Genomic DNA, 27,038 nt, shown 5'->3' with positions numbered 1-27,038 from the left:
CAGCGGAAACTCATTGCGTGCAAAAAACATTTTAATCAATGATTCTGTCAAAACTGCACAATGAATTATTTATTTACATCGTGTCTCCACTTTGTTTGTTCATTCAGCGTTTTGAGAGATACTGAGCAGATTCTCACTTACACACCTCTGATTGGTCATAATCACAGAAATCCCTGTGATTGGCTGCAAAACTCAACGCTGAAAAATCACATTCAGCGCATTGAATTTACATGACACGAAAATAACAACCAGATCACTTTAATTTACTTTTTTTTGTTTTTTTAGTTAACAATACAAATGATATATTACTCATAGTAGTATAACACTTATTAATCCTGCAATAAAAATATATAACTTGCATTGACCTGACCAGGCAGCCGCCACACCCTGCCATACCCTGGTTGTGCTGATTCATATTTTTGTGGAAACCATGATTCTTTTTTTATAATTAGAATTCTTCTTTGATAAATAGAAAAAAAAAAAAAAAAAAAAATTTTTTATCATTTTTAAGAATCTAAAAGTCTTCACTTTCCCGTGTAATCAGTTTAATTCATACTCAGTATTTTAAACAGTTCTTTCAGTTCTTCCACCAGAGTTTTTTTTTTTTTTTTGTTAATGAATGAAAAAATCATAATTCTTCTGGTACTTTTTGACATCCCCTGGGTCACTGAAAAGAGCAGCATTGATATTCTGTGTAACTTCACTATTTCATGCGCCACGAAACGTATAACGACTGAACTGTTATTCACCTCAATCTCTCCTCTCCTGCTCCTCTCTTTCCTCACACAATAATGAACACTGGAGAGGCTTCTGTATGCCTACGCCTCTCAGACGGCGCACATAATTGTTTCTCTCTGTCTCCGCTGGCATCTGAGCGGTGTGAGAGGTGAATGGTCTGTCATACCCTTAATGAGCTCAACCCACTAAAGTCAACTGTGCTCGCCATTTGCATTAACGAACAGAGAGAAAACACACAGATCGCCTCGCCTACCAATTACTGTGGCCAGATCTCTTTGTGCAAGTTGTGCGTGTTTTTGTGTGTGCCCTCTGATCGTGTTTATGCATGACCTTGTGATTCAGCAAGTGAAAATTGTTTGTATGAGCATGTGTGTGTGTGTGTGTGGGGTAGTAATGCATGAATATATATTCAGGTGAGCAGGAAAGCTCATGGAGTGTTGCTCGACATTGGCCTAATGATGGTGTGTGTCACCCGCCGTCCACTGTGGTCAATTAGCTCAGACAGAGAGACTGTTGTACACACACATGGCAAATCAAATGACCTATCTGCCCTTCATCCCTTGATCCCGATCAGCCTCCGTTATTTATTCAGAGGAGCCACTCGTTCATTTGGGCACAACGGGAGCCGGGGGGGATGCTTCAGGTGTGTCTGTGTGTTGTGTTGATGAACGCACAGGGTTTAAGAGTGTGTAAGTGTGCTATCTTCACCTGGGGTCAAGTATGTGAACCTATAAAGTCTATTTTTAGGTGGGTACATGTGTGATCTAAAAACAACAACTCAGGCTCATTGGAAATATTATAAGTGGCTACATTTCAACTAAAATGCAAAAACATATATACCAAGGCTCCATGAATGTTTTATTTTTTCCTAAATTCCTTTTTATTTTTCCCCCAAGTTCCATTTGTACTTTTTTTTCTTTTCTGGATTCCGTTTTAATGGTTAAATTACATTTCAGTAATCAAAAGACTTCTATTTGAAATCAACAGCACTTTAACAACAATTTATTAAAAGTAAAAAATAGGGCCCTATCTATTTAAAAAAACATTAACAATTTATTATTTATTCATTTTTTTTTTTTACATCAATTGAAATGTTTTATTTTTTCAGAAATTCTGTGTTGTCTGTTTAAATTTATCTGGATTCATAATTTAATACAAATGTCTTATCAGAAATAAAGTGATAATCAAACGAAGCCATTTTAAAATGTAATAATTTATATTTAACAATTTTTTTTTTATTTTTTTTTGGACAAACAAAGTGCTGCACAACACAACAAAGGTTTACTTTTTAAATTAAAGCATGAGTGGAAAATGGTCATATTCCTTAAAAAAAGTTTTAATAATTTTACAATGAACAGCTCTTGAGATGAAGATGCTCGAGCATATGTAGCGTATAATAGGATACAGGAGAAGGAAGTTCAACATTCTTATTTCTAAATCTAATCTAAAGTAATTTTTGCTTATTAGTCATTTTTAATTAGATCATTGATGGTCAGCAGCAAAGACATTAGTTAATAAAGTGAGATTAAATACATAAAGTATATTTGTGTAATTTAATATAGTTAATTATAAAAGTTTTGCATATAATTCTGAGATTGCATTTTACTGTTTTTATTCATTTTGAGGAATACTGAATGTTTTCGTGCAAGTGAGATGAGTAAATGCTCACAAATTTAATCTAGAACTAAAATAACCATCATGTTTACACTGCACACAACACCTCCTCACTTTATTTTCCTCAACATGGGGACAGGAGAGCTGTCAGTCAATATATGTGAAACTAGCGTTACTTATTTGAAAAAGTAACTTAGATATTTTGCTGTAAATTGAAAAAGTAATGCGTTATTTGAAAAAATGCGTTGGCGCTTGCAACGTCATGGGTCCCAAGGTCATGGGTTCGATTCCCATGGAAAACAAAGAACTGATAAGAATGTAAATGTGTAACCTGAAATGCAATGTAAGTTGCTTTGGATAAAAGCGTCTGCCAAATGCATAAATGTAAATGTAATGTTGGAATGATTTATTAGATCAGACCACAATGGCATTTTCTTTAAGGTTTGTAGACTTGTAGAGTTTGGTGAGAAAGTTTAATAAAAATTAGGATAAATTGTAAGGATCATCAAAGTTCTGCAAAACCTAAATCTAAAATAAAAAGCCATTCTGCAAAGTTTCAGAATGTGTAAATTGCTTTAGATCTGCTTCTAAGGGGCCGTGGGTGGATTAAATGTATTGAATCGTTCTGTTCACTTTTGCTCATTTATACATTTCAATTACTTGCACGTTAGTCCACCAGCTGGGGTTTAGATGTGTGAGTGTGTGTGTGTGTGTGTGTGTGTGTGTGTGTGTGTGTGTGTGTGTGTGTGTGTGTGTGTGTGTGTGGGTGGGGGGGGGGGGGGGGGGAGATAATTCAGTAAACTTCAGTCAGACTGAGCGTGGATCTGACACAGATCTGATTAGTTCTCTGCAGTGAGCTTCAGAGCTGCTGTAATTAAGCTGTCAGTCAAACGCTGGTCACATGAGGAGCAAATAAACACCAGCACATAATGTGAGAGGAAACTTATGATTATGATTGTATAGGCCAATTAGCAATTCTTTAATAAATTTAAAATATTTACGTTTTATGTACTACTGTGTATTTTACAGTAGTACATAAAATGTACACTACAGTATTTAAAAAAAAATTATGTGCTTTCTAGTGCAAAAACACTTTAGTATTAAATCGTGAATCGCTTTTAAATTCCAGTTCAATTGTAATTTGTATATACGAATGTAGTATCAATGAAGTGTAGTTCTTAATAATATCTTTCATTTATCAGTGTGAATTATCCATAAAATTACACACACAGCATGTCCATTTTGTTCAGACACATTAGATGATATGAACTAATAAATGTTCAACATTTTTTTTCTCTAATGTTTTATATTTTCAGAGAGAGAGAGAGAGAGAGAGAGAGAGAGAGAGAGAGAGAGAGAGAGAGAGAGAGAGAGAGAGAGAGAGAGAGACCATAATAGAAAAACACATAATTTCCAACATTTATTAATTAGTCATTTTCTTTACACTAAGTGTTTTTAAATGCTGTATGGTCCAATTAAAATCTTTTTTGATGGCCATGTTAATTGTTTTGACATTAATTTAGATAAATGTCAAAACAGTTACTATATGTAAGTAAATATGAATAATTACTCAAACCATAAATTATTATTTGTGTTTGTCACGAAACTCATTGTTGAAATGAAATTCCTCTGTTGTATTGATTTTTTAAAATTTAATTAGTGAAGTTATTCTTGGGATTCCAAACTGAATTCCTATTCAACTTCCTGTGGGGTGTGGCCAATTCATTTTAAATTCATACTCAAATATTAAAGTCAGTCAGTTCTTAGGGTATTCTCTCACAATAAAGTTTTTGGCATTGACCTGAGATAACTTCATGTTGGAGTTCAGTTCATGTAAATTTTAACCTTCCCTGCCTGTGATGTCCCAACTTTAAATGCAATCTATAATTCCATTTATTTGGCTTTGTATGTGTGCGTTTGATGAGAATGGGAGAAATGCGACTTGACAAATGTCTGTTTTAATGGACGAGAGTGTCTTTATAGTGGATGGAAAGCTCAAACGTGTTCTCTAACTCACTCTTCTCTTTGTCAGGTGGTGTTCGAAGGTATCCGTGGAAATGGCTTTGAGGGAGACATTGCTATTGATGACGTTTCTGTTACCAAGGGGAAATGCAAACAAAAGGATAGCGTGGACAAAACAGGTCTGTACCATCAGCAACACTTCTAAAACACCCTCAGTAATGAACTTCATTATATCTGTTGATGTAGATGTAGGTGATGTAGGTAAAACCACTCAGCATATAGGTCACTTTTTGTTTTAGAGTCTCAAAGCTAAGGAAAATACAAGAACATGAGTGATGAAACAGCACTGACAACTATCCTTAACCTTATTTACACATCCTTACTTACTTCTGTTGAATACAAAATTGGAACGTTTTGGTCACTCTTTTTCATACAGTGACAATGAATGGGGGGACTTTTCAAAAAGGGTGAAAATGCACCATAAACATATCATATACAGTAAGTAGTACATATGACTTTGAAGTCTGATGTCATGCAAATCTTGACATCCACCCGAGCTCGATAGAACAAACTGTTCTATCAAGTTGGCTCTTTTCAAAGATTTGGTTGGTCCAGTTCGCAAAACTGTTGAATCATTCATTGACGAATCACACTGACTCAGCAGCTGTTAACCCTGTAAAGCCTGACATATGAAATAATAGTCATAAAAATAATTTTTTTAACAGTTCAGAAATAAACCTTTAGATACATTTTTTTTTCATTTTTTTAAGTTTGTGTTTTTTGTTGAGTATCATATTTGATACATCAGACTTTAATGGCTCATGTATTACAATATAGTGAGAATATAGAGCTCATCCTCAAGGAAAAAACATCTACATTTTTTCAGAGGCCAAAACTGAGCAAAAATGTGCAATTTGGTGCAGTTTCTCATATTTATATGATCAAAAAGTAAGATGAGATTCTGATAGCTTGTAAATCAATGAGATCTATAGACAAGTTTCCCGGGCACTTCCGGTTTACTTCCTGTTTCTGCCAAGAACTTCCGGCGCAGGTTGAGTAGTGGCGTAAAAATGGCTTTGGAATGGCAACATTCGACCGAAAATCTCATTAAAAATGGTGTTTTGACCGTTCCGCATCCAAGTAAGGTAACATCATGGGCGGACAACATGTCGATATGGCCCAGCATCACAACATCCAAGATCTTTTCTTATTTTATTGATTCCATGGCGGTGGATGGGAACGCAATTAATAACCTGAAAAGCTCTGAGGCGTTTCAGTACCTCCATTCCGACAAAGTGGGCTGTGTACTTTTACACGATATGGGTAGTTTAATTTACCTAAAGGCCGATGTTCAACCAAGCCAGTCCGTTAATAATTCAGCGCATAACGCCTGGGTTTTGGTTACCAAGACGGGAGATGTGGAGACTGCAGGCTGTACATGTATCGCCGGACCCGGACGTTCCTGTAGCCATGCAGCCGCCGTGCTTTGGAAGGTACGTTAGCCCATCTTATGCTTGTATTAAGATGTTTGTATGTATCTGTGTGTTAATCTATAAGAGAACACGAAGAGTAATACAAATAAAAAGTAATCCCCTCTAGCCTGCCTGCCTAGCATTTTAAATGCTCGTTGATCGGCGCTGATAGGAAGAGAGACACTTTGCATACATTGCGAGTTACTTTTACTTTTAGAGTTACTTTTAAGACAACAGCAAGGTGTTTACAGTGAGCGCAGAATGCGGGGGTGTTTGACAGTGCTTTAACCCTTGTGTGTGTGTGTGTCTGTGTGTGGTTTATGAGGACACAACTGTGTATAATGACATGGGTATTACAACGTATACATGGTTTATGAGGACATCTGTGTTCTCATAAACCAAACGGCTAAAAAACATACTAAATGGTGTTTTTTGAAATTCAAAAAAGCCCAAAAGTTTGGCAGGGTTAGTTTAGGGGGATAGATTATACAGTTTGTACATTAGAAAAACCATTACGCCTATGGAGAGTCCCCGCAAACCACATATCCAAGTGTGTGTGCGTGAGTATGTGTATGTGTGTGTGTGTGTGTGTGTGTGTATATATGTGTGTGTGTGTGTGTGTGTGCGTATGCATGTGAGAGAGAGATTGTGTCTAAGTTTATTGTGCAAACGTGTAACCATATCGTATCATTTATCACTTTATTAAATGTTATTTATTTAATATTTAATTATATTTTATTTTATTCTTTTATTATTCTTTTCATATTTTTCCAGATTTGTTTTATATAAGTCTAAATAAATTCAGGCATTAAGGGGTTAAACAATGATGTTGATGGCTGCAGGCCCAGCTCATTAATTGTTTTGAAAAGTAACAAAAACTCTCTACCTTCATCATACCCTTTTTATTTTGATTTACAAAATGTTTTCTCTAAAAGAAGTCAATTGTGCTGTGATGCTCAAACCATTATTTAAAAAGTGTGTGATTTTGTTTCTATCTGTCTGCAGGTAGAAAATGCTGTGAGGCAAGGGAAGACAGGGCTTGCCTGCACTGATGTGCAGAATTGCTGGAATGCCGGGACAAAAAGCAATACTGGGCAGCAAAAAATCAGAGATGTGTCTTTCCGAAGACACAGCAGAAGTAATCTATACCAACCAGCATCACAGGCATCCTCCTCCAGCATAGTCTCTACACCTAGTCGCAAGGTAAAAGTCCATGAGACACTGGAAGAATGGCAAAATTACTGTCTCTCCACACCAATAGCGGCACTTTTTACTGCACCTGGCAGTGGACTAATGCAGCTCACTTTTAACACCAGCCTCCCTGCTCAGTCTGCCGAGACGTCAAAAGCTCCACTGCCCCTACATCATGGTGATCACAACACACAACTTGAATGTGAGAAATGTAGGGCATTCTACACCACATACATTGACATGACCACAACCCAATTTATGTACATTGAGCAGCACACAAAAGAACAGAGCAGGGAACAACTGTGGCATGACATGCGACGGGTACGGATAACAGCAAGCACAGCCAAGAATGTGCCAGTTCGGGCTACCACAGCACCAGACAAATTCTTGTCTGAACACCTCCATCCTACCTTTCACGGTAACGCGGCAACCCGGCAAGGAGCAGAGGGTGAAGAGCACGCCAGGCAATACCTGCAAGACCAAGGTCATGACATTGATGTGAAAGGTTTGGTGGTTTGCCCGAGTGAGCCATGGCTTGCTGCGAGTCCGGATGGTGTCATGAACGGAGACACACTACTGGAGATCAAGTGCCCTGTCTTAGTCAAAAACCAGTCCCTTACTGAAGCACTTGCTGCTAAAAGCAGTGAGATCAAACGCATGCCCACAGGGGACTTCCATCTGTCCTTCAATGGGCCAAAGGGATATTACATGCAGGTGCAACTGGGCATGCACTGCACAGGGCTACGGCAAGCCTTGTTGGTGATTTGGAGTAACACTGAATGTCTGCAGCTCAACGTGCTCTACGACCAAACCTTTGTTGAGGGACATATCTCAAGGCTACACTCCTTCTATTTCACCCACATGTTGCCAAAAGTTGTCGATGACTTCGATGATGGAAGGCTGGAGTTGTGCTCCAGATACATGGATGTTGTCAAATCAGCATGACCTGCTTATGTGTACTGGGGTTATTCGTCATTCCTTTTTTAACCCCTTGTCCCCTGTTGTCACAAATTTGTGTCAAATCCTTTCTAGCTTTTATTTATTTTTATCCAACTGATTTATTTTATTTATTTTCTTTTACTTTTATTTTTAATATCAGTCACTTATTTCTTTATTTATTAATTTTATTTATTTAATATTTTATTTTATTCCAGTCTTTTTCTTTTTGTAATATTTTGAGATTTTTTCCTGTATTTACTTTGTTTTTATTTAATTATAAAAAAATTCAGCCATTAAGGAGTTAATTAAATTGTCCCTTTGTTATGGAATAGGATCAATAAAAATGAATTCATTTCTTCTCAAAAATCAAATTGTTTATTGTCATGTGTCAATATTTACAATACAAGAAAAAGAATAGCACTCACACAAGTTTTTCTTAGTTAAAACTCTGTTTTGTCTTAATAATCACAACACCAGAAAGGGAACAATAACAATACATTTACACAGGTTTTTCTAGCTGAAATTATTTATATATATACATATATAAAATAAAATAAAAGGAATATGTACAATTTAAAAAAAAACAAAAAAAAAAACAACAACTGCAGGTGACTTTTCATAGGGACTTACACCTCATGTGGCAGTCGGATGAGTCTGGACCTCATGTTTGCTAAAGCAGCACATATGGTAAGAATCTTGTCCAACCTCGGGGTCATGGAGATGGGGACAGTTTGGGACAGAATTTTGAAGACTTTAAGTCTTCGGATTGCCCTCTCTACATGTATACGGACATTGGCCACTCGTCTAGTGCGCGTTACCTCCTCATTGGTCAATTGACCACGCTTGTGGGTAAAGGCAGGAATATTCAATTTCACCTTCCTTTCATGTAGTACATCTCGAATTGTGAAACCCCTGTCAGCCATTACCTCATCACCAGGCCTTAGGGCCTCCAGAAACCCACTGTTTATAGTGATGAACTTATCACTGCTTTTACCAGCATAGGCCTCTGATATAAACATTATCAGCCCATGAGGTGACACAGCAACAAGATATTTGGCAGTATTGGTTCCCTTGTAATGACTGAAAGTGGCACTCCTACAGTTAAGGTTTGTGGCTCTCTGAATAGCCGTTTCAGCACAATCGATGATGCAAGTGGTCTGTGGGTGGTTCTTTTTAAAGGATGGTGGCATGTTAGCACGAATAACACTTCTTGGCAGCCAGGCAACCATGGGTTCAAGCTGCTCACCCAATGTATCAATCCAGTGAGCAATCACCTTACTTACTTCACCTTTAGACACTTTAAAGCGCTTTGCCACATCCCCTAACACAAGGTTCAGTTTCAGTTTCATGAGGGTCATCAGTATTTGGTCAACAACAGGAATACAACATGATGGTTTACTAAATGGCAACATCGTTTTCACCAAAGTAAAAAAATATACCAGACGCAGTCCTGTGTACAGCAGCGAGGTATCATCATCCAGGAGCATATCATCAGCCACAGTCTGACCCCCAGTCTGCGTCGATTTGTTCACGTGGTCCAACTTTGCCGCGTAGCTGTGGTCAGTTTTTGTCAGGTCCTCCCATTGTGTTGCAGCATCTTTAAACTTCGGCTCGATGCACACTTCTAAAAGACAAACAGCATAAACTATAAATGTATATAACCTACTAACACAGGACAGAGACACATATATCAACAGTCGAACTTAGGCTGCAAACTTTAGCTAACCAGAAAAATATCAAGATACACTTACCATCCGATTGCGTGTCACTTGTGTTTCTGTCGAGTTTACGTCTCTTTTGCTGGGGAGGTCGCTCGTATCCCAACCAAAGTTCCGGGAAAGGGTTTTCCACTGTGGGCTTTTTATCAATGAAGTGATAAGAACAAACAAAAAGTCTTTTGGGCGGATTCTTCAACTTCAAAGCCGCTAGCCACTTCCGAGATTCAACATCTGTTTTTGGTTTCTCATACAACGCATACGGGGGAGCACATCCACATTGGCGCCTTGTAGATGGTTGATGGTCGAAACATTCTCCTTCCGACCAAACATTCAGCAATCGCCACGAGTTGTTGCAACCGCGAACAGCACAATATGTCCCGGAGCCGTGTCGGCGTGTAACACCATCCATAGTTTACTTTTTCTGCACGCTAATCAAAGACAGTAAAAGACGCTAACTCGCTAACCGGAAGTAATTGGCAGACACAACCGGAAGTCGTTGGCAGAGTGAAAGGCTAATGGCGGCCCGCCTATTTCACTCAGGAAACTTGTCTATAAAGAGGTAAAAAATAATGCAATGCAATTCAATGATGATTGAGAGATAAGTAATGTTCCTCAAAGGCCTGTTGCATCATATTTGATACTCACATTTTAACATGATTTTTCAAAAAAAAAAAAAAAGGTGAATGGATAATCAAGTAAACATTAGTTGCTTAATTGTTAATGTTAGAATATTACTAATAATTTAAAAGATGTTATTATGTTTACTTGACACACATGACCACGACCTGAAAGTGGACAATGCTTTTTTTTCTTTGAGTTTTTAATAATACAGACAGAATATCAAACGAAATGACACGAGGGTGACTCCTATAACTCGATTAGAAAAGGAAGGTTTTAGAAATGAAATGTCAGTGAGAAGTGTCCAGACTGTGGACAGGAGAGATGAGTGTTTGTGATGGAAGAACGCACTGGTGGAGGCAGCTGTTGTGGGCTGCAGGGGCTCAGGCACAGGGGCCCGGGGCCCGGGTCTGACAGCCTTGGCTTCTTCTCACCTCGTGCAGCCCTCTGATGGTGTGGCAGGCCTCAGGTCTCCTCCTGAATGCTGATCTTGGCACAGGATGGGTATGAATGCATGCACACAGACAGGAAAAGGCCCAGCGCCAGACTCTGAGAGAGAGAGACAGGGCAGCTGTCCAGAACACCATCCCCCTCAATACTCACCCGATGAACTGATAAAATATCATGCTCATTACTGTAATGAAGGAAAATATACCTTACAATTTATGCTATATATGCATGTTATGCATGGGCATACTTATAATAATTAATAATTAGAATAATTAAATAGACATATACAACCATTTAAAAGTTTTAGGTCGGTAAGATTTTTTGGTCACACTTTAGATTAGGGTCCAATTCTCAATATTATCTAACTATTAACTAAGACCTTTTCCTCAATAAACTACTAATTACCACTTATTTATAGTTAGTTAGGTAGTTGTTCAGTTTAGGCATTGGTAGGATTAAGGGATGTAGAATATAGTCATGCAGAACAAGGCATTAATATGTGCTTTATAAGTACTAACAAACAGCCAATATCCTAGTAATATACATGCTAATAAACAACTAGTTAATAGTGAGAATTGGACCCTAAACTAAAGTGTCTAAAGTTTTTAAAATAAATTATATACATATAGGTCTCTTATGCTCACCAAGGCTTTCCTTTGATCAAATATACAGTAAAAACAGTAATACTGCTGAATTTTCAGCATAATTACTCCAGTTGATTTGCTGCTTAAGACACATTTATTGTTAATTAACAATGTCGGAAAACAGTTGTGCTGCCTAATATATATATATATATATATATATATATATATATATATATATATATATATATATATATATATATATATATATATATATATATATACATTTATCAATAGCCCCTTTCACACAGCATTCAATTTACTGTAAAATGACCAGAACGACTTTACTGGTAAATGCACAAATGTTACCCTGGACCAGTCACATGGGTCATTTTTTTTGCACTTGAGAATTATACATCATATGAAAGCTGAATAAATAAGATTTCCATTGATGTATGTGTTGTTAGGAAATGACAATATTTGGCCGAGATACAACTGTGTGAAAATCTGGAATCTGAGGGTGCAAAAAATCGAAGCATTGAGAAAATCACCTTTAAAGTTGTTCATTTATGTTCGCGATTGTGCTGCATTCACTCACAACAATAAATGTTATATATATTTACGGTAAGAAATTTATAAAATATCTTCATGGAACATGATCTTTACTTAATATCCTAATGATTTTTGGCATAAAATAAAAATCGATCATTTTGACCCATACAATGTATTGTTGGCTACTGCCACAAATATACCCATGCGACTTGTGACTGGTTTTGTGATCCAAGGTCACAGATATGCTGTTCACACAAGCAACAGCGTTGTCTTTTTACCGCTAAGATACATTCACACATCAGTACCAGAATACGGGTTAACTCTGGGGTGTCAATCTTCGGAAATTACTTTTAAATGCTGAGCCAATTTCTTCATCCACCTGGATGAAGAGAAGCGCTTTAGTTTCATTTGAGTTATTTTTTTTTCTTCTTCTGCGTGACAGGCATAATCACACTCTTAAAAAACGGCAGACGCATTATAGTTATTATAGTATTGCAGTTATGCAGGGTCTCGAGCGCGAGACGCGCTGCAACAGTCTAGCGCATGTTGACATAAAAAACAGTAAAAATCAGGGATGTCACTAGACTCTTTTTACTGGGGCATGAGTCCCAGTAAAGTTTTCCCCTGCGTATCAATGTCCATACTATCCATCCTAAACAATATGTGAGATTAAAATAAGTGTGTCCAAAAGCATAGTATGTTGAAAAGAGTATGCCAGAAGTCTCCGGATGGTCTACTATTTCCGGTGGAATACGATTTTCGAAGTGTGGATTCATGCTCACTATTACAGTTAATATTGCCCACAACCCATTGCTCTTTGGAGGAGGATCCAGTTCAGAAATACAACCATGAGATAAAAGTGTTCAGAAAAATACAAACATGGCGGATGTGCGCGACCGACGGTTAAGTAGAGAGATTTAGATGAAGGGGTTTGAGTGACTAATAATCAATTTAAGCTGATAAAAAATATTGATGTAATGTTATCCGTGTTATATTTCATCTGCAACAACAACAACGAGAACTTTTATGAAGGTCCGTTTGGCCATTAACTTATATAACATAAATGCATGGAGAGTCTCCGCATGAAAGACCCGTGACTGGCAGATCAACGTGCTTCTGCATTTCTCTTCACTACAGTAGGAAATTAAATTAAATTAAATGCGGAGGATTTTATCTTTGACAAGATGATTGACAGGCCAGTTTACGTGACAGGATGCGTGTAATAAGCGAGAGAGAGCAACCGTTAAAGACGCTGTATGTCCTGATAGTATGTCCCAAAGCTTGTCTACACTTCTGCTACACACTCAAAAGTATGTACTTTTTCTTCACAAATAGAGTGCACTTTTAGGGTGTAGTACAAGTAGGCGAATTGAGACACAGCATTGCTGTGCCCCAGTGAAAAGTCATGTCTGATGAGGTATAGTTACAGCATATGGATACATCTGAAAATAGGCTCTGTGCCCCTCTTCCTTCACTTTTCCCCGTGGAATCCTCGACTTCAGTTGCAGTCTGTCTGACAATTTTTCATAAAATGACATTGTTTTCTCTAAAGACATGAAAGTGTCTTCATTCTTTGTCCGCACACAGCATCACACCAGTAATTTACTGGTAATGTTTCAACTTCTCATACCGGGAAATTGACATTTTTGAAAAGGTCCTGTTCGCACATGATCTCTTAACGGTAATTTACCAGTAAAGACTATATCTGTGAAATGGGCTAATGTTAAAGTCTTTACTGTCATTTCTTGATAATTTTATTATCTTCTTTTTTTTATATATATATAAAAAATCTTCCTGACACCAACTTTTGAGCACATTATTGAGTCTATTATTGTGGTATTGTATTTTTATATCACCGAACATTCCTGTATCACTGAATTTGGTTCACACACAAAAAATAAGACCTAATGAGACTTAGGGTTGGAAATGTGTTTAATGGTCATGTAAATAATGTCACATTGCAAAAAATTCTTGCTAAAAGTATGGGCTTTGTTTTATTTGATATAAATGCAATTTCTTATTTTTTGATAGATAGATAGATAGATAGATAGATAGATAGATAGATAGATAGATAGATAGATAGATAGATAGATAGATAGATCTAACAGCCACCTCAAATGTTGTGTGAGATGTTCCAAAGCATCCAGTATCAAAACACCCCCTTCATAACATTCAGTGTCCATGGCAGCGGCTCCTTATCAGCTAACCTTGAAGATAATACAGACACTCCAGCAGAGACAAGCTCTCCCTGCTACCAGAAGAAAGAATGAAACGTCAACATTTCCCTTTATAGCATTATGCCTACTAAAACTACAGAGACATATACTGTAGACAAAACCAATTTATATGTAAAATATCAATATAAAAGTAAAAATTAATATAAGCATATATGAATATGACTAGATTATTATATATGGATGATGAATGGAATAAAAGACTGAAGAGATTGTTAAAGATTGTTAATTTGGCCTTCCTTGTAGAGAGCAAAGATGTTCAATGTTACTGTCTTGCACTTGTCATATTTCATACCAAAAATCAAGAGAAAGGGAATAAAACATATTTTGCTTTAAGAAAATATTCATATTCTCCATATTTCACCCTGCAGATCTCATTACCATAATGCTAAATATATCATTCTTATTAGTGTAATGTAATATTGGGATGTCAAGAGTTCTCATAAAACACAAAAACATTGTGTGTGTGTGTGTGTGCGTGTGTGTGTGTGTGTGTGTGTGTGTGTGTTTTGTGTTGAAACCTGTCTGAAAACATTATTTTTGTACTTCTGTTTGGTGGTGCCAGTTGTTAAGAAATTACACAGGTCACTGACTAATTATCTTAGATTATCTTCATATACATTCAGAAAGGTTTTATTTAATTGTTTCCTTTCCAGTCTAACTGTTTAATTTGCCAGATGTTCTCACACTTCAGAGCAACATCTCAATTCTTTGTCACACATGCAGTGTAATCTTTTAATAAACAGCTGAATTTAGCATATCAACTTTTTTTAATTAAATAATAGATCAACCTTTAACAATCCTGTGTATACCACACAATAAACTGTGTATTTTCCTCTTTTATTAGCATTATTTTTTATGGTGGATTTACTTTAAATGGGACTGAGACATCTGAAAAGTCAAGAAGATTGTCATCATGAATATAATTAGGTGACACAACATGATCTCAACTTATTTGCTGAAAGGCATGTAAGTGAGCATTAGCACTTGCATGTTCATTCAGTCTGATGAGGTCTATAATTCAATTGAGTCCACTTTCAACACTGCTGATTGGTAGTTGTGTTTGGTTTTAAAGCAAGCTGTTTTTTTTTTTTTCTTTCCATCAATGCCAAAAACATTAACAAAACAATAATTATCCCACAAATTGGAAAATGACCCGAAACCGATTCGCCTACATGCAGGCACCACTGTGCGACACGCCAAAGCATGTGCACTCCCGCTAGGCATTAGTTTCTCCTGACAGTAATATGTACGGACATTTCCATATACCAATCCACAAGCCTACAGCTCCAGCTTGATATTTTTCCAATTTTAAAGTGTTAAACACCTCAGGAACCTGTCATGGTAAGTGAAAAGTAAAAAAAAAAAGCTCCATTATTATTTCAAGTTTTAATGTAAGCTTATACCTTAGTCTCTGGAAGCGCACAGCCCTGCTCTCTCCTCTGTACCTGGGTCGGCATGAACACTGGTGTTATATCACACACACACACACACACATATAGGGCGAGTGCAGCCCACGCAGTTAAACCTGTTCATGCCGCCCACAGGTGCTGAGCTGTGCTTACACACAGGAAAGTGTATCGTGAGCTGCGTGAGGCACACCGCAGGGCAGAACAAAAGAGCCAAATTAATGATTAAGATCAATCATTGTGAAAGCTCCCTCACAGAGAGAATATTCCAGCTCTCAACCGCACGGATTGCTGATAGCTGTTGTTTGTTCAGGAAAAGTTGTGTGTGTGTGTGTGTGTGTGTGTGTGTGTGTGTGCTGCTAGCTAGCAGGCTCTGTGTCTGACCCATGAGGCTTTACTGTAGAGGAACTGTGCATTCATCAATGAAACTCTGCTCTTCTTTGATGTTTTCTAGGGTCTTTCCTTGTTATGCAGAACATTTGGAAGTCTGTGGGTAAAACATTCAGAAGTCTGTTCTGTTTGAGATCCTTTCAACATGATTGATTATTTACTGTACACGATTAATAGGATGGATGCCTAAAAGGATGGGAATAAATTGCTAAAAGCTGGCCAATTTTCTCACTTAAAATTTCCAAGCGAGACAAACCAACTAATACCACAAAACAGAATTAATAACAGTAGAGTTCTGCAGGGATGATGTATTTTTGTACAGCAAAATACAGAAACGAGTTAGCATTTTAGCACTTACGGTTCCATCTTCCTGAAGTCAATGGGTTTTTGAATGGGCTTTGGTTAAATGCCTGAAATAAGGTCTGTCTGTGGTTAACACAAGCTCAAGATATTTTCTCGACATTTTATTCTACAACATAAAATATATCAGTATCACCCTCTTGTGATTTTTAAAGCTTTTACTTGTCTTCAAAACAGTGGATGCCAATAAGTGTCTAAATAGAAGAGGTTGTCGGGGACATTAAACGTCATCATCCGAACAGGAAAACTCAAAAGTCTGCTTTCACAGCTGCATTGGTTTTTTAATCATAATAAATAATTTATACTTAGGCATTTTACTTCTGCCGATTGTATTTAGGCTCCAAAATTCATAAACGTGGTGCTCATTTTTGAAGATTAACAATATGTGGGAAAAAAAATCATAAATGTTTGTTGGTAATTAAACTTATTTTCTGCAATAATCCAAAAGCCAATGTAAAAATCTTTACAAATCTTTACTTTACTTTACAAAATCGCACACTCTCTCTCTCGAGTATGTACTTATTTTGAATAATTACTCTGCGACCACTAAAAAAGTATGTTATGAATGTGTGTAGTATGAATGTAATCTGGACGTACTACACTGTCATGTGACCTACCATTTGCTTCACTGCCATTCACAAATCCTCTCCCATGGCCTCATGGGATAGTAAAGTGTCCATCAAATGCACACTTCAGAATCTCACCAGAAGAAGTACAGTAGGTCATCCGAGTACTTTGCCTATTACATGATTTTCATCTTAAAGGGATAGTTCACCCAAAATTGAAAAGAAGATTTTTTGGTGAAACCGTGGTCCTTGGTGATTCATGTAATGCGTCAATGGCTTTCCTCACTTTGAAAGACAATAAAACATAAAAAAATAAAAATACTTGTGGCTCCTGGCGATACATTAGGGGCTTTTGCACTGGAGGAACATTTTCATAGTTTCTGGAACTAATGGTGGATGTACCCGGATTTTGGCGTGTTTGCACCGCAGGAACTGGGGTAATTAAATTAGCTCTTACTTCAGAGTATGGTCTAAACCAGCACAATAGGAACTACCAGTGATGTAAGAGTACACTGATTGGCCGAACACACGTGGAACACCAGTACCCACCATTTAAAAAAAAGCTGTGTCACACACAGATTATAGCCTATATATTTACTCCACAAACTAACTTTACGAACATGGAAAACAGTGATAGATGAATCTCTGAACTTTTACGCTGAACCAAATCCAACCAAAGGAAACATGTATTTCATACATACATACAGCGACATTGGGCATCAACCACACAGCAATCGCTAATACTTTTTCGTATACTGTCTACTTTCTTTGTATGACAGTTCTATCTAACATTTAGTTTTCGGGGAACCACCCTGGTGGCTAGTTACTAGGAGAACCCAGTGCGAAAGGGGCTATTGAGGTCTTATGAAGCGAAACGATCAGTCTGTGCAAGAAACTGAACATTATTTACAACATTATTACCTGTAATCCACAGCGTTCATGGCAGTCTAGAGTGCAAGCTTCCTATCGTATAATGATGCATGTGCGGGAGCAAACACACGTGAGCTGACGCTGTGTTTGTTTACAGCAGAGGAGGACGACGTGTGTTGTATTAATCAAAATGGTACTTAATTTCGCTTATCCTGGGGGCCGCAACCTATAGTTAAAATTAAGATTACGTTCGCTTGCACGATCTCAATCAGGAAGATTGACTTTTCACAGATTCCCACAGATGCGCATATGTGATTATGTGACAGGAAGCTTCACTCCAGGCTGCCATGAACGTGCTCAGGACCGTTTTCCGAGGCTCTGGATTACAGGTAATAATGTTGTAAATAATGTTCAGTTTCTTGCACAGACCGATCGTTTTGCCTCGTAAGACCTCAATGTATCGTCAGGAGCCATGAGTAAAAATTTTTTTTTTGCCTGTATATGTTTATTTTGATGGTAACCATTGACTTGCATTATTTGAATAACCAAGGGCCACGGTTTCAGCTTAAAATCTTCTTTACCCTTCTACTGAAGAACAAGACACCTACATCGTGGATGGCCTGAGGGTGAACTATCCCTTTAAGACATGAAAACGTACTGCCTTTTAGGAATGACCCGCGTCTCTTCTGCTCTCCTCTGGCCTGTTCTGCTCGGGGTGCTGCCCACGGGAGCTCAACCGTGAGCTGTTCCTTCTTTAGAGATGAATGATGATTGGCTCTGGCGTCCCATGTGTTACTGCGTCCCCATAAATCACACCATGACTGGGATTTGGCTGTAGGGTGGAAAGGGTGAGCGGGTATAGAATGAGAGGGGAAAAAGTATGTGCGATTCGAGGCGAAGGTGACCTGTTGAATCAGAATTAGAAATCTAAAGGCCCCACAAAACACACACACACAAACATTAAATCTTGTTACGGTGGCACTGACTGTTGATAGATCAGTTTTTTATGCACTTTAATAACTAATTTCCCTATATCTCTGATTTTATGTTATAATAATAGGCCTATTATTTAGAAGTAAAGATGCACAGGTGGATATGCAGCCTGTCTACACACACACACACACACACACACACACACACAGCCCACTCTCAAAATCACCCGCCTCCTTCAAAGGTCCTTGAGAGAGATGTCACGGCTCACACAATCTCGTTCTATATTGAAAAGGAAGAATAAAAAGCTTTATTATGAATATATTGATTTCCTGCTAGCCAAAAAAATCTTTGATATAAATTCATATTGATTTTTTTAAACAATACCTGCTCTTTATTTATTAAACCCATTTTGTTGGCAGATTGCATGCATAATTAAACCTGTATGTGTGTGTTGTGATTGGAGTCGCTGCTTTTTCAATAACGCTACAAGCATGTTTCGTTTCGTCCAGACCTCATCATCTTCTGAGGCCATTTCCTGTGAGCTGTGCCGAAAGATATTACTCAACATTACCTCTGAGACATAATGACTTGTAATTGTCCTCATGCAGGTCATCCGTCTTCCGTAGCTCATAGATATTACCGCTTACGGCCTCCGGTTCAGTCAGGCGATGATGCCAGCCGCTGTAACCCCATCCGTCCGATCCATTATTTCAGTGTCCCGTGCTTCTTTGTGCCAAAAGCTCGGCAGGAAAAAGAAACCATTTATAACAGCATCCCACATACCTGCATGCTTCCATTCTCAAAGGATTCTGACCCGGCAGCTATTGTGTGGTTAAGATTAAGAGGTGTTTTTCTTTACAGAAGCTGTTTATGAGCAAGGTATCAAAGTGCATTTCCCCATTTTGGATGCTTGGAAATAGACTTGCAATGCTTTAGGCTTTAAAAAGTCACGTCTCATGATGTGCAGCTCTTGCTTTGTACAAAATGTAAGTCATAGGTCACATCCACTGTCAAATTCTTTTGCAAAACTTGTCACTAGGGCAGTACCCTCAAAAGGACAATTTTGCACCTTATATGTCCTTAAAGGGTGCATATTATTAGTACTATTACCTACTACTATAAACCTTTTAGGGGTACAAAGTTGCCACATGTTTGCTACTTTTTTTTGCCACAAGTTTTTGTGAATTTTTGATTGTCGGTATTAGTACTTCCCACATATAATACTTACAAAAAACAAAACAAAAAAACAACTGGATCCACAGGAATGAATAAATGTATCAAATGTATTTTCCTGTAACACACCAACAAATGTGACAAAATTCCAATCAGAAGTGAAGATATGTCTTGGAAATGCTTTGGCCAACTTTTACTAAATTTTAGGAAGATTTTCAAACCTTGCCAAACAAAAGTTTTCATATGTAGGCTTTATTATTTAAAGCAGGGTTCACCAATCTCGGTCCTGGAGGGCCGCTGTCCTGCAGAGTTTAGCTCCAACCAGCTCTAACACACCTGTTTAAAAGTTTCTAGTATGCCTTGTGAGACCTTGATTAGCTGGTTCAGGTGTGTTTAATTGGGGTTGGAGCTAAACTCTGCAGGACACCGGCCCTCCAGGACCGAGATTGGTGAACCCTGATTTAAAGCATTCATGTAGCTCAATGGCAAGGTCATGGGTTCGATTCCCAAGGGAATGAGAGGACTGATAGAAATGTATACCTTCAGTTAAAAGCAATGTATGAACTTCAATGAAACACACCTGATCTAGCAAGGAGCAAATTTTCAGCAATACTGTAGTCTTCTGAAGCCGTGATGCTCATGTTAAAGATGCGGGTTTAAATCTCACTAGCTTCCACAATACTTTCTTGTCCCCTTTCCACTCTTCCATCAACATAAAGTGGCAAAATGAAGGGAAATAACAAAGTTGTAGTATAAAGAGTGTAATAGAGTGTTTGTCTTTCTGTTTACAGCAGTTCTGTCTGGGACACACCAGAGTCTCCACCTTCTCCCTGTGATCGTCCAGCTGCTCGGCACCATCTGCCTGACGTTCCTCCTTAGATGATACAGATACCCCCGAGCACACACCGCCAGCGTAGAACGCCCCCCGCGGCAGCAATAAGAACTGCCCTGACATGTGACCACCCTTCCCCCCTTCCTCCTGTGTTTCCTGCTTCTCATGTACTTTGTCCTGACTTCACAACACTCCTTACGATTCATGTCTACTTTTTCTTTAGTATCATCTTTTGTAGTCACTTATTGAGCTTTTACCTGCTATGTGGCACCTTTTATGTTTTATATAAACATAACCTCAGTTAATGTTGAGCATTTCTGTCCATATGTCTTGACACCTTCACCTCAACCGCCCCTTTTCCCCCTTGTGTATGTATCTGACACACCAAAGTGTCAACTGTTACCAAAGATGACGGAGGGCTTACAGGATGAACAGATGGCTGAAAGAGTGACAAGGATGTCCTTTCCCCAAATGAACTACTTTTTTCCACAGACTCAAGTGCATGGAGATGCAATTTCCTTAAGACGTTAAGATTGCAAGGAATCATGTGAGCAGGAATGAATAAGCGAAACGAGTGGTCACGAAGTTACTGATGACCTGAATGGACCTGTACATGCACGTGTATATGATGTATTGGAAAGTGTTGAGCTACGGAAAAGACAAACAGACTCCGATTGAAACTTCTATGACTATGACAATGTGAATCTAAAGAAGCACAAATTTATATCTTTTTTTGGTTCCTTTACGTGGTATTCCGTCAGTCTGGGTTTGCTGTACACTTCTTGTCCTTTGGCTTTCTTTACTGTGTGCCACTGCTGCATTGCCGTTCAGTTTGTTATGGGGTATAATTTGGTTCTGAAAACGACACAATGTGAACTTTGGACCAGAGGAGCATCAGTTACCTCACCCTCAATTTACAAGATTCATAAAGCATCTGGACAAACTGCTGAGAACGATCACTTTCGCTTCAATCAAACTGCCGGGAAAGTGTTGGCTCACTGGGTCGGTCGTTCTCCTTCAGCAATAGGACCGTACCTCTGACTGCAATGAACGTTCTCCTCTTCATGGATATGGGCACATGGACTCCAACAGATGAACACCTCTGGACAGACAAACTGCACTCTTGGCTTTGATGTTCAAGAATTTCATTTTGCATAGCGTTAGAGAGAAATCGCATGTACGTGCTAGCTCTACAAGGGTTGCCATTGACAAACTATTTTATTTTGGAAGTTTTGAGATGGCAGCAAACAGTGTTGATATGAAAAGTTGTCCTAAAAGACACGCAATGTTCATTGTTGAAGCATCCTATAGTAATGCTGCATTCCATTTACATTGAAAAGTTGGACTTTCCAGCTTCCTACTTGGAATATTGCAATAGATTGCCACTTGAAGTTGCTTGAACTTGATATCTTGTTGAAATCCACAAAGTTTGGCAAGAGGGTGGCATCCAGTGAGATGCACATAGTTAAGCCGGGACTACAGGAGTTTTTTAAATCTTTTTAAAAAGATCGTGAAATCTGGTTGCATCACGCACATAAGGAGAATCTTCACAGATTTTCTTCTTTCAAATCTCAAACCTGCACACACCACAAGATATGAAAACGGTGGCACATCAGACTTCAAGATATTCTTAAGATTATCATGCCAGACTTAGCACCTCATGTGATCTCACGGATGGAAACAAAATGTATACTATGTTACGGCAACTTGTTATAGACATTATATGAGGAGATATTATAAAGGAAGTCTTGTTGTTGCCACATTTCGACCAGCCGTCCCTCCATCTCCTTTGTCCACCGGAGCCGTACAGCTGCTTGTTGTTTTGTGGTCACCATTTTAAAAGTTCTGTCACTTCCATCTCTTTGTAGACTTGTCTCTCGTTGGCTATTGTGGAAGTACTGACGTAATCATAGTTATCCATATTTAAAATCCTAAATATCAAACATGTTTGATATTGTCTGGGCGGCCCCGGTGTGTCCGCTAGCAGATCGGGGTTTAAGATTTGATCAGACAGAACAGGCCGATGCCCTGGACGTGATTTTTTTTCTCAGAATGTCAGGAGGGGAACGGAAACTCCTGTAGTCTGAGCCCGGCTTTAATGATAAACATTCACTTTTAAGCAAATAAAATACATCAGTAGGTCAAAGTTCCTACATTAAATGATGATAAACATGTTTTGCAAACATCTGCATTTACATGATCCTCTTTGATGATATCATAAACCTGCAGAACAAATGCTACCACTGTGTAGCATCATTTATCTTCCAATTTGGTTACTAGACGACTTCTCTGTTGACAATCAAGAGTACAGCAAACGGTAGCATTGCCATTATGTTTTCTTATACATCATCTTCCAAACTTTAGGTAATGGAACAATTGTATGCTTAGAAGTCAGAGATATCAAGTAGGAATATCCCATGTCTGACTTCGAATGGAATGCAGCATAAGTCACAGATGCCAATGGTTTAAGATTCAGATGCAATATGTTGTTATGGAGGATTTTACCTTCAAAAGTTTTGAAATGTAGGCAACCCTCCCTGGAACTCTTTTTAAAACAAGCCACATCACGTAAGATAACATTTAAGCACATGGTTACAGTTAAGTAGCAATATGTGATGTTAGACGTTCAAGCAAAGAGTGTGAGCAAACTACCAGGACTGTGTGCGTGTTCAGTCCTTTCTGAAAGTTCAAGTACTCTGCTTAGCCTCATCACATCTATCATCGTTGCAAGGGAAGGGCATGAGAGCATATGACGAAAAGAAGGAACCATTTGTGCCTCTGTTTGAGTGTCCTTGATCAGATTTGCGTACGCTTAGATGTTATGGTGCGATCGTATATACAGTATATATTTCAATTGCTTTGCTCTAGTATCACTCATACTCGTAGTTCCATCCACAGTGGAGCTTTAAGGTAAGTCTGTTTACAAACATAAAATGTGCAAAATGATTTCCCGGCTTGTATTATCCGCAAACGCTCATATTTAACCAGTTCATATTTATCCTAATGTGGCATTTGTCTGTCGCTGTTGAAGAGATTATCATAGACTCGCTCCTCAGGTAAATCCATAGGTAACAGGGACAGGGCCTGGAATAATTTAACCCCAGTCCAGGTTCACCTACAGTTAAAGACACTCCCGCGGCTGTAATACTGTTCCTCGTGTATGTTACCGTAATCGCTCTAAACTCTTGCACAATGCCTTCATGTCATGTATAATCAGATATTGTTTATAATCCATGCTAAGTTTAGTAGGACCTCTTACAGGACGCAACCGATTAGATTTAAAGCAAAATGAGAGTGAAACAATAAATGGAGGGTTATGTAATTTTATGTTGCAGGATATTGTGCATTGTACCTTGTTCCATGTTCCATGTGTTTCCTTTTGTTGCTTTTTGATGTTCCGATGTGTGTTTGGTGACATCCCAATATTCTCCAGAAGCCATCACCCATTTTTTTTTTTTTTTTTGTATTCAGACCTTTAGAGTGTTTGTTCAAATTGATCTTGCAAACAAGTCTATATTTACATCAATGATTAGAGGCAAAAGGCAGGATCTAAATACTGTGCAATATATGATGATGGTAGAAGTTTTATCATGCACTTGTTATAAGCTCAAATAAAGCTCAACACAGGAAGTGAACCATCACCCCTTACGATGAGCAAGTGAATGTCAATGTGAATCTGATTAGAATGTGAAATCTTGCTGGCAGGCCTTTTTTGCATTGTAAATGTGCAGAATTCAGTGGAATGGGTTTAAATATGGCATAATGTGTTAAGTGCAGATGGAAGTGCTTTGCTTAATAATATTAGCATTAAAATATGAGAAATGAACACAGAAGAGGCAGGATCGTGTAGACATTTTTGAATGATGGCTGGGAATTCCATGCAGTCTACATTCTTGTGCCTGTAACTATAGTGACGGAATGCAAGAGAACATATTTGAATCCTAATTTTTACATTTTTATTCTAAACTGTTGACATTTTAGAACACTCCTAAAGTTCATCCTCAAAAAATGTTCATCAAAAAGAATTTCATCCCAAACACTTACCAGCCAGTTTCATTCTATGATAGTACAATGCCCCAGTTTTCAAGCATTTTTCATACAGGACTGACATTTGTATTCTGTTATTGTGTTGGCATGTGAATGTAGCCACTATCAGAAAGCTGTAAAAGAGAATTGTTAAGGGTGAGCACATCTTGTTGCAAAATATTTAATGTGGCATTAGTGTTTAGTCGAAAGATCAGGGGTCAATGAGAAGTCAGATTATTATTGACTGTCATGCTACCAATGGGAAATCAAATTGTGACGTTTGACTCACCTTTTGTTTTTGTCACTCACTTGCGTGTTCATCCACCACTGTCTCCTGATTATGTCCAAATGCATGACTCAAGTATGATCAGAGAATGAAGCATAACAACAAATGTAGCATTAGAGATAGACGTCAGTAGAATGTGCCTTAAGAAAGGCCATTTACTGTTCCACCTGGAGGACGTCAGTATAGGTGACAGTTAGTTATGGATCTTACTGCCACATGCCCTTCTAGCCTCTATGATTACTGTTATACTTTATCTGTTGGTAGATATGGGTGAATCTCACAAAGACATATCCAGGTCATATTTCATCCCTAAATACATTCGCATACTGTGCAGAAAATTAAGCCTTTTAGATTATTTTTGACAATTTCATGACAATTACTTTTATTTTCATGTATTTTTCATAATTCTCATGATAATTGATTGTCACTTCTGTAATACAGCACCTTTGCATAACAAAGCATTGATGGCAATGCAACATAATGACAGTATTGTACAATAAAACACTTTTTAATTATTTTTTCCCCCCATAATTTTGCAATGCTAAAAAAAATGAATTTTGAAATTTGATCCGGATATGTTCTGGAATTTTTTTTTTTGTTGTTGATTCACTCCATACATTTAATAAAATATATAACAAGAGAATCCCAAGACCAAACCTGAAGGTCAGTCTGTGAAAGTCACCAACGCACACTCACAAAACCAATCACATGACTGCTAAAGAATGTCTGTCGGTGTTGAATTGATCATTAGTGTGTGGCGCAGCTCTGATCAGCTGTGCTGTCGTATGCAAAGTTTGCGAAAGGTATTGACCTTGATACCAGAGAGAGAGTTTCTTTTTTTTCTTTTCGTTTGTATGTATATTTGTTTGTTTTTAGATATACCGGTGCACAAGTGAGAGAGCAACTTGTAGTGCTGGATGTTGTATATTCTCTGTCATGTAATGAACTATTTTAGAGGAAAAATATATTTGAAATATGACTCCAAGATGTATAAATAAATAACCATGAAAGATCTGCATTGTGTGTGGTTGCGTTCCTAAACCTCCCTTTCTAAAAACTTTGTCATAAACGCTCAGATTATTATTCAGCGATATAGGCGAAACACAAGGCCTGAAGAATCTGTTACAAACCTCACGCCGCATCTGTTAATCAAGTGCTCGTTTACACGCGCCACAGGGGTCATTAACACTGACGACCCTGAACGAAGATTCCAGTTTACACCACTCGCACAAGGAAGCCATTACTGAAAATCGAAAAGTATTTAGTAAAAGCACACATAGCAGACATATTTTTTTGTGAAAGGATCTTTTTTTGGTCCTTGCCTCTCAAATATGATCATTGCATGATTCATTTATCTACTATGTAGGAATATGAAAACATTTCTCACTGAATACTTCCAAGATCTAATGCGCTGCTATTCACATTTATTGTACAACTCTGTTCTCTCATTTATTCTATCTTATTTTTCCCTGTTATTATGTATTAAATAGAACTTAAGGAGAATCATCAGAGATCAACTAAATATAACATTTTATTCATTTAAATAAAATTTGACTTACACATACTCATGCATATATCATACACTAATATAGGGCACAAATCAGTGAACATGATTTTACCAAATAGAACATGTTCCTGGATCAACATCTCAATAAACCAATCAAATTTGAGGGACAAGTTTACAGTTTATGTCAAGTTTATGTTTACGACCGGGTTAGGTGCTTCTACATCAGTGTTATTCACCTATCATTTTAGGGATAAGTTATGGTTATGGTTAGGGTTTAGATTTAGGTTTAGGTAGGGATAGGGTTAAATTGTTGGATGGGAATGTTGATCCAGGAATATGGTGAGCTGCACAAATCATATGGACTATGTTTTTGGTCTTCAACATTTCTCTATCTTCCATGGAAGAAAATCATATGATTTAGGAAGATGAGGGTCAGTAAATGATGACAGGATTTTAATTTTTTGGGTGAAAGGTTCTTATTAGTCTCATGAGGAATGAAAGGGCCATTTCCTTTTGGGATTCGGTTTTTATTGCATTTCATTCTATTGTATTATTCTCTCTCTCTCTCTCAAAATTTTTTTTTTCACATCCACCTCATCTCCTTCTATGGACTCTCA

General features: G+C 37.8%; 2 protein-coding genes across 3 annotated transcripts in view; one reads left to right on the top strand and one right to left on the bottom strand.

Moving 5' to 3' along the window:
- The window catches only part of mdga1 (MAM domain containing glycosylphosphatidylinositol anchor 1), a 211,879-nt gene extending 185,957 nt beyond the window's left edge, over positions 1 to 25,922 (top strand). Inside the window, exons 17-18 of one of the 2 annotated variants that reach the window (XM_079856011.1) lie at positions 4,385 to 4,493; positions 20,565 to 25,922. In XM_079856011.1, coding sequence (XP_079712137.1) covers positions 4,385 to 4,493; positions 20,565 to 20,653 — 198 coding nt within the window. In that variant the 3' untranslated portion in view covers positions 20,654 to 25,922. Of the gene's footprint in view, positions 1 to 4,384; positions 4,494 to 20,561 lie in introns of both variants that reach the window. The other variant, XM_079856010.1, reaches the window with a different exon arrangement.
- Positions 8,527 to 10,098, bottom strand: LOC307149400 (uncharacterized protein). Its single transcript, XM_079855696.1, has 2 exons — positions 9,668 to 10,098; positions 8,527 to 9,540 (listed from the first exon to the last, which is right to left on the bottom strand). Exons 1-2 carry the CDS (start codon positions 10,041 to 10,043, stop codon positions 8,543 to 8,545), a joined length of 1,374 nt encoding a protein of 457 aa, XP_079711822.1. The 5' UTR covers positions 10,044 to 10,098; the 3' UTR covers positions 8,527 to 8,542.
- Positions 25,923 to 27,038: the final 1,116 nt, after the last annotated feature.

This window comes from Squalius cephalus (assembly GCF_949319135.1).
Source record: "Squalius cephalus genome assembly, chromosome: 21".
NCBI lineage: Eukaryota > Metazoa > Chordata > Actinopteri > Cypriniformes > Leuciscidae > Squalius > Squalius cephalus.
This window is presented reverse-complemented; position numbering and strand designations above follow the sequence as displayed.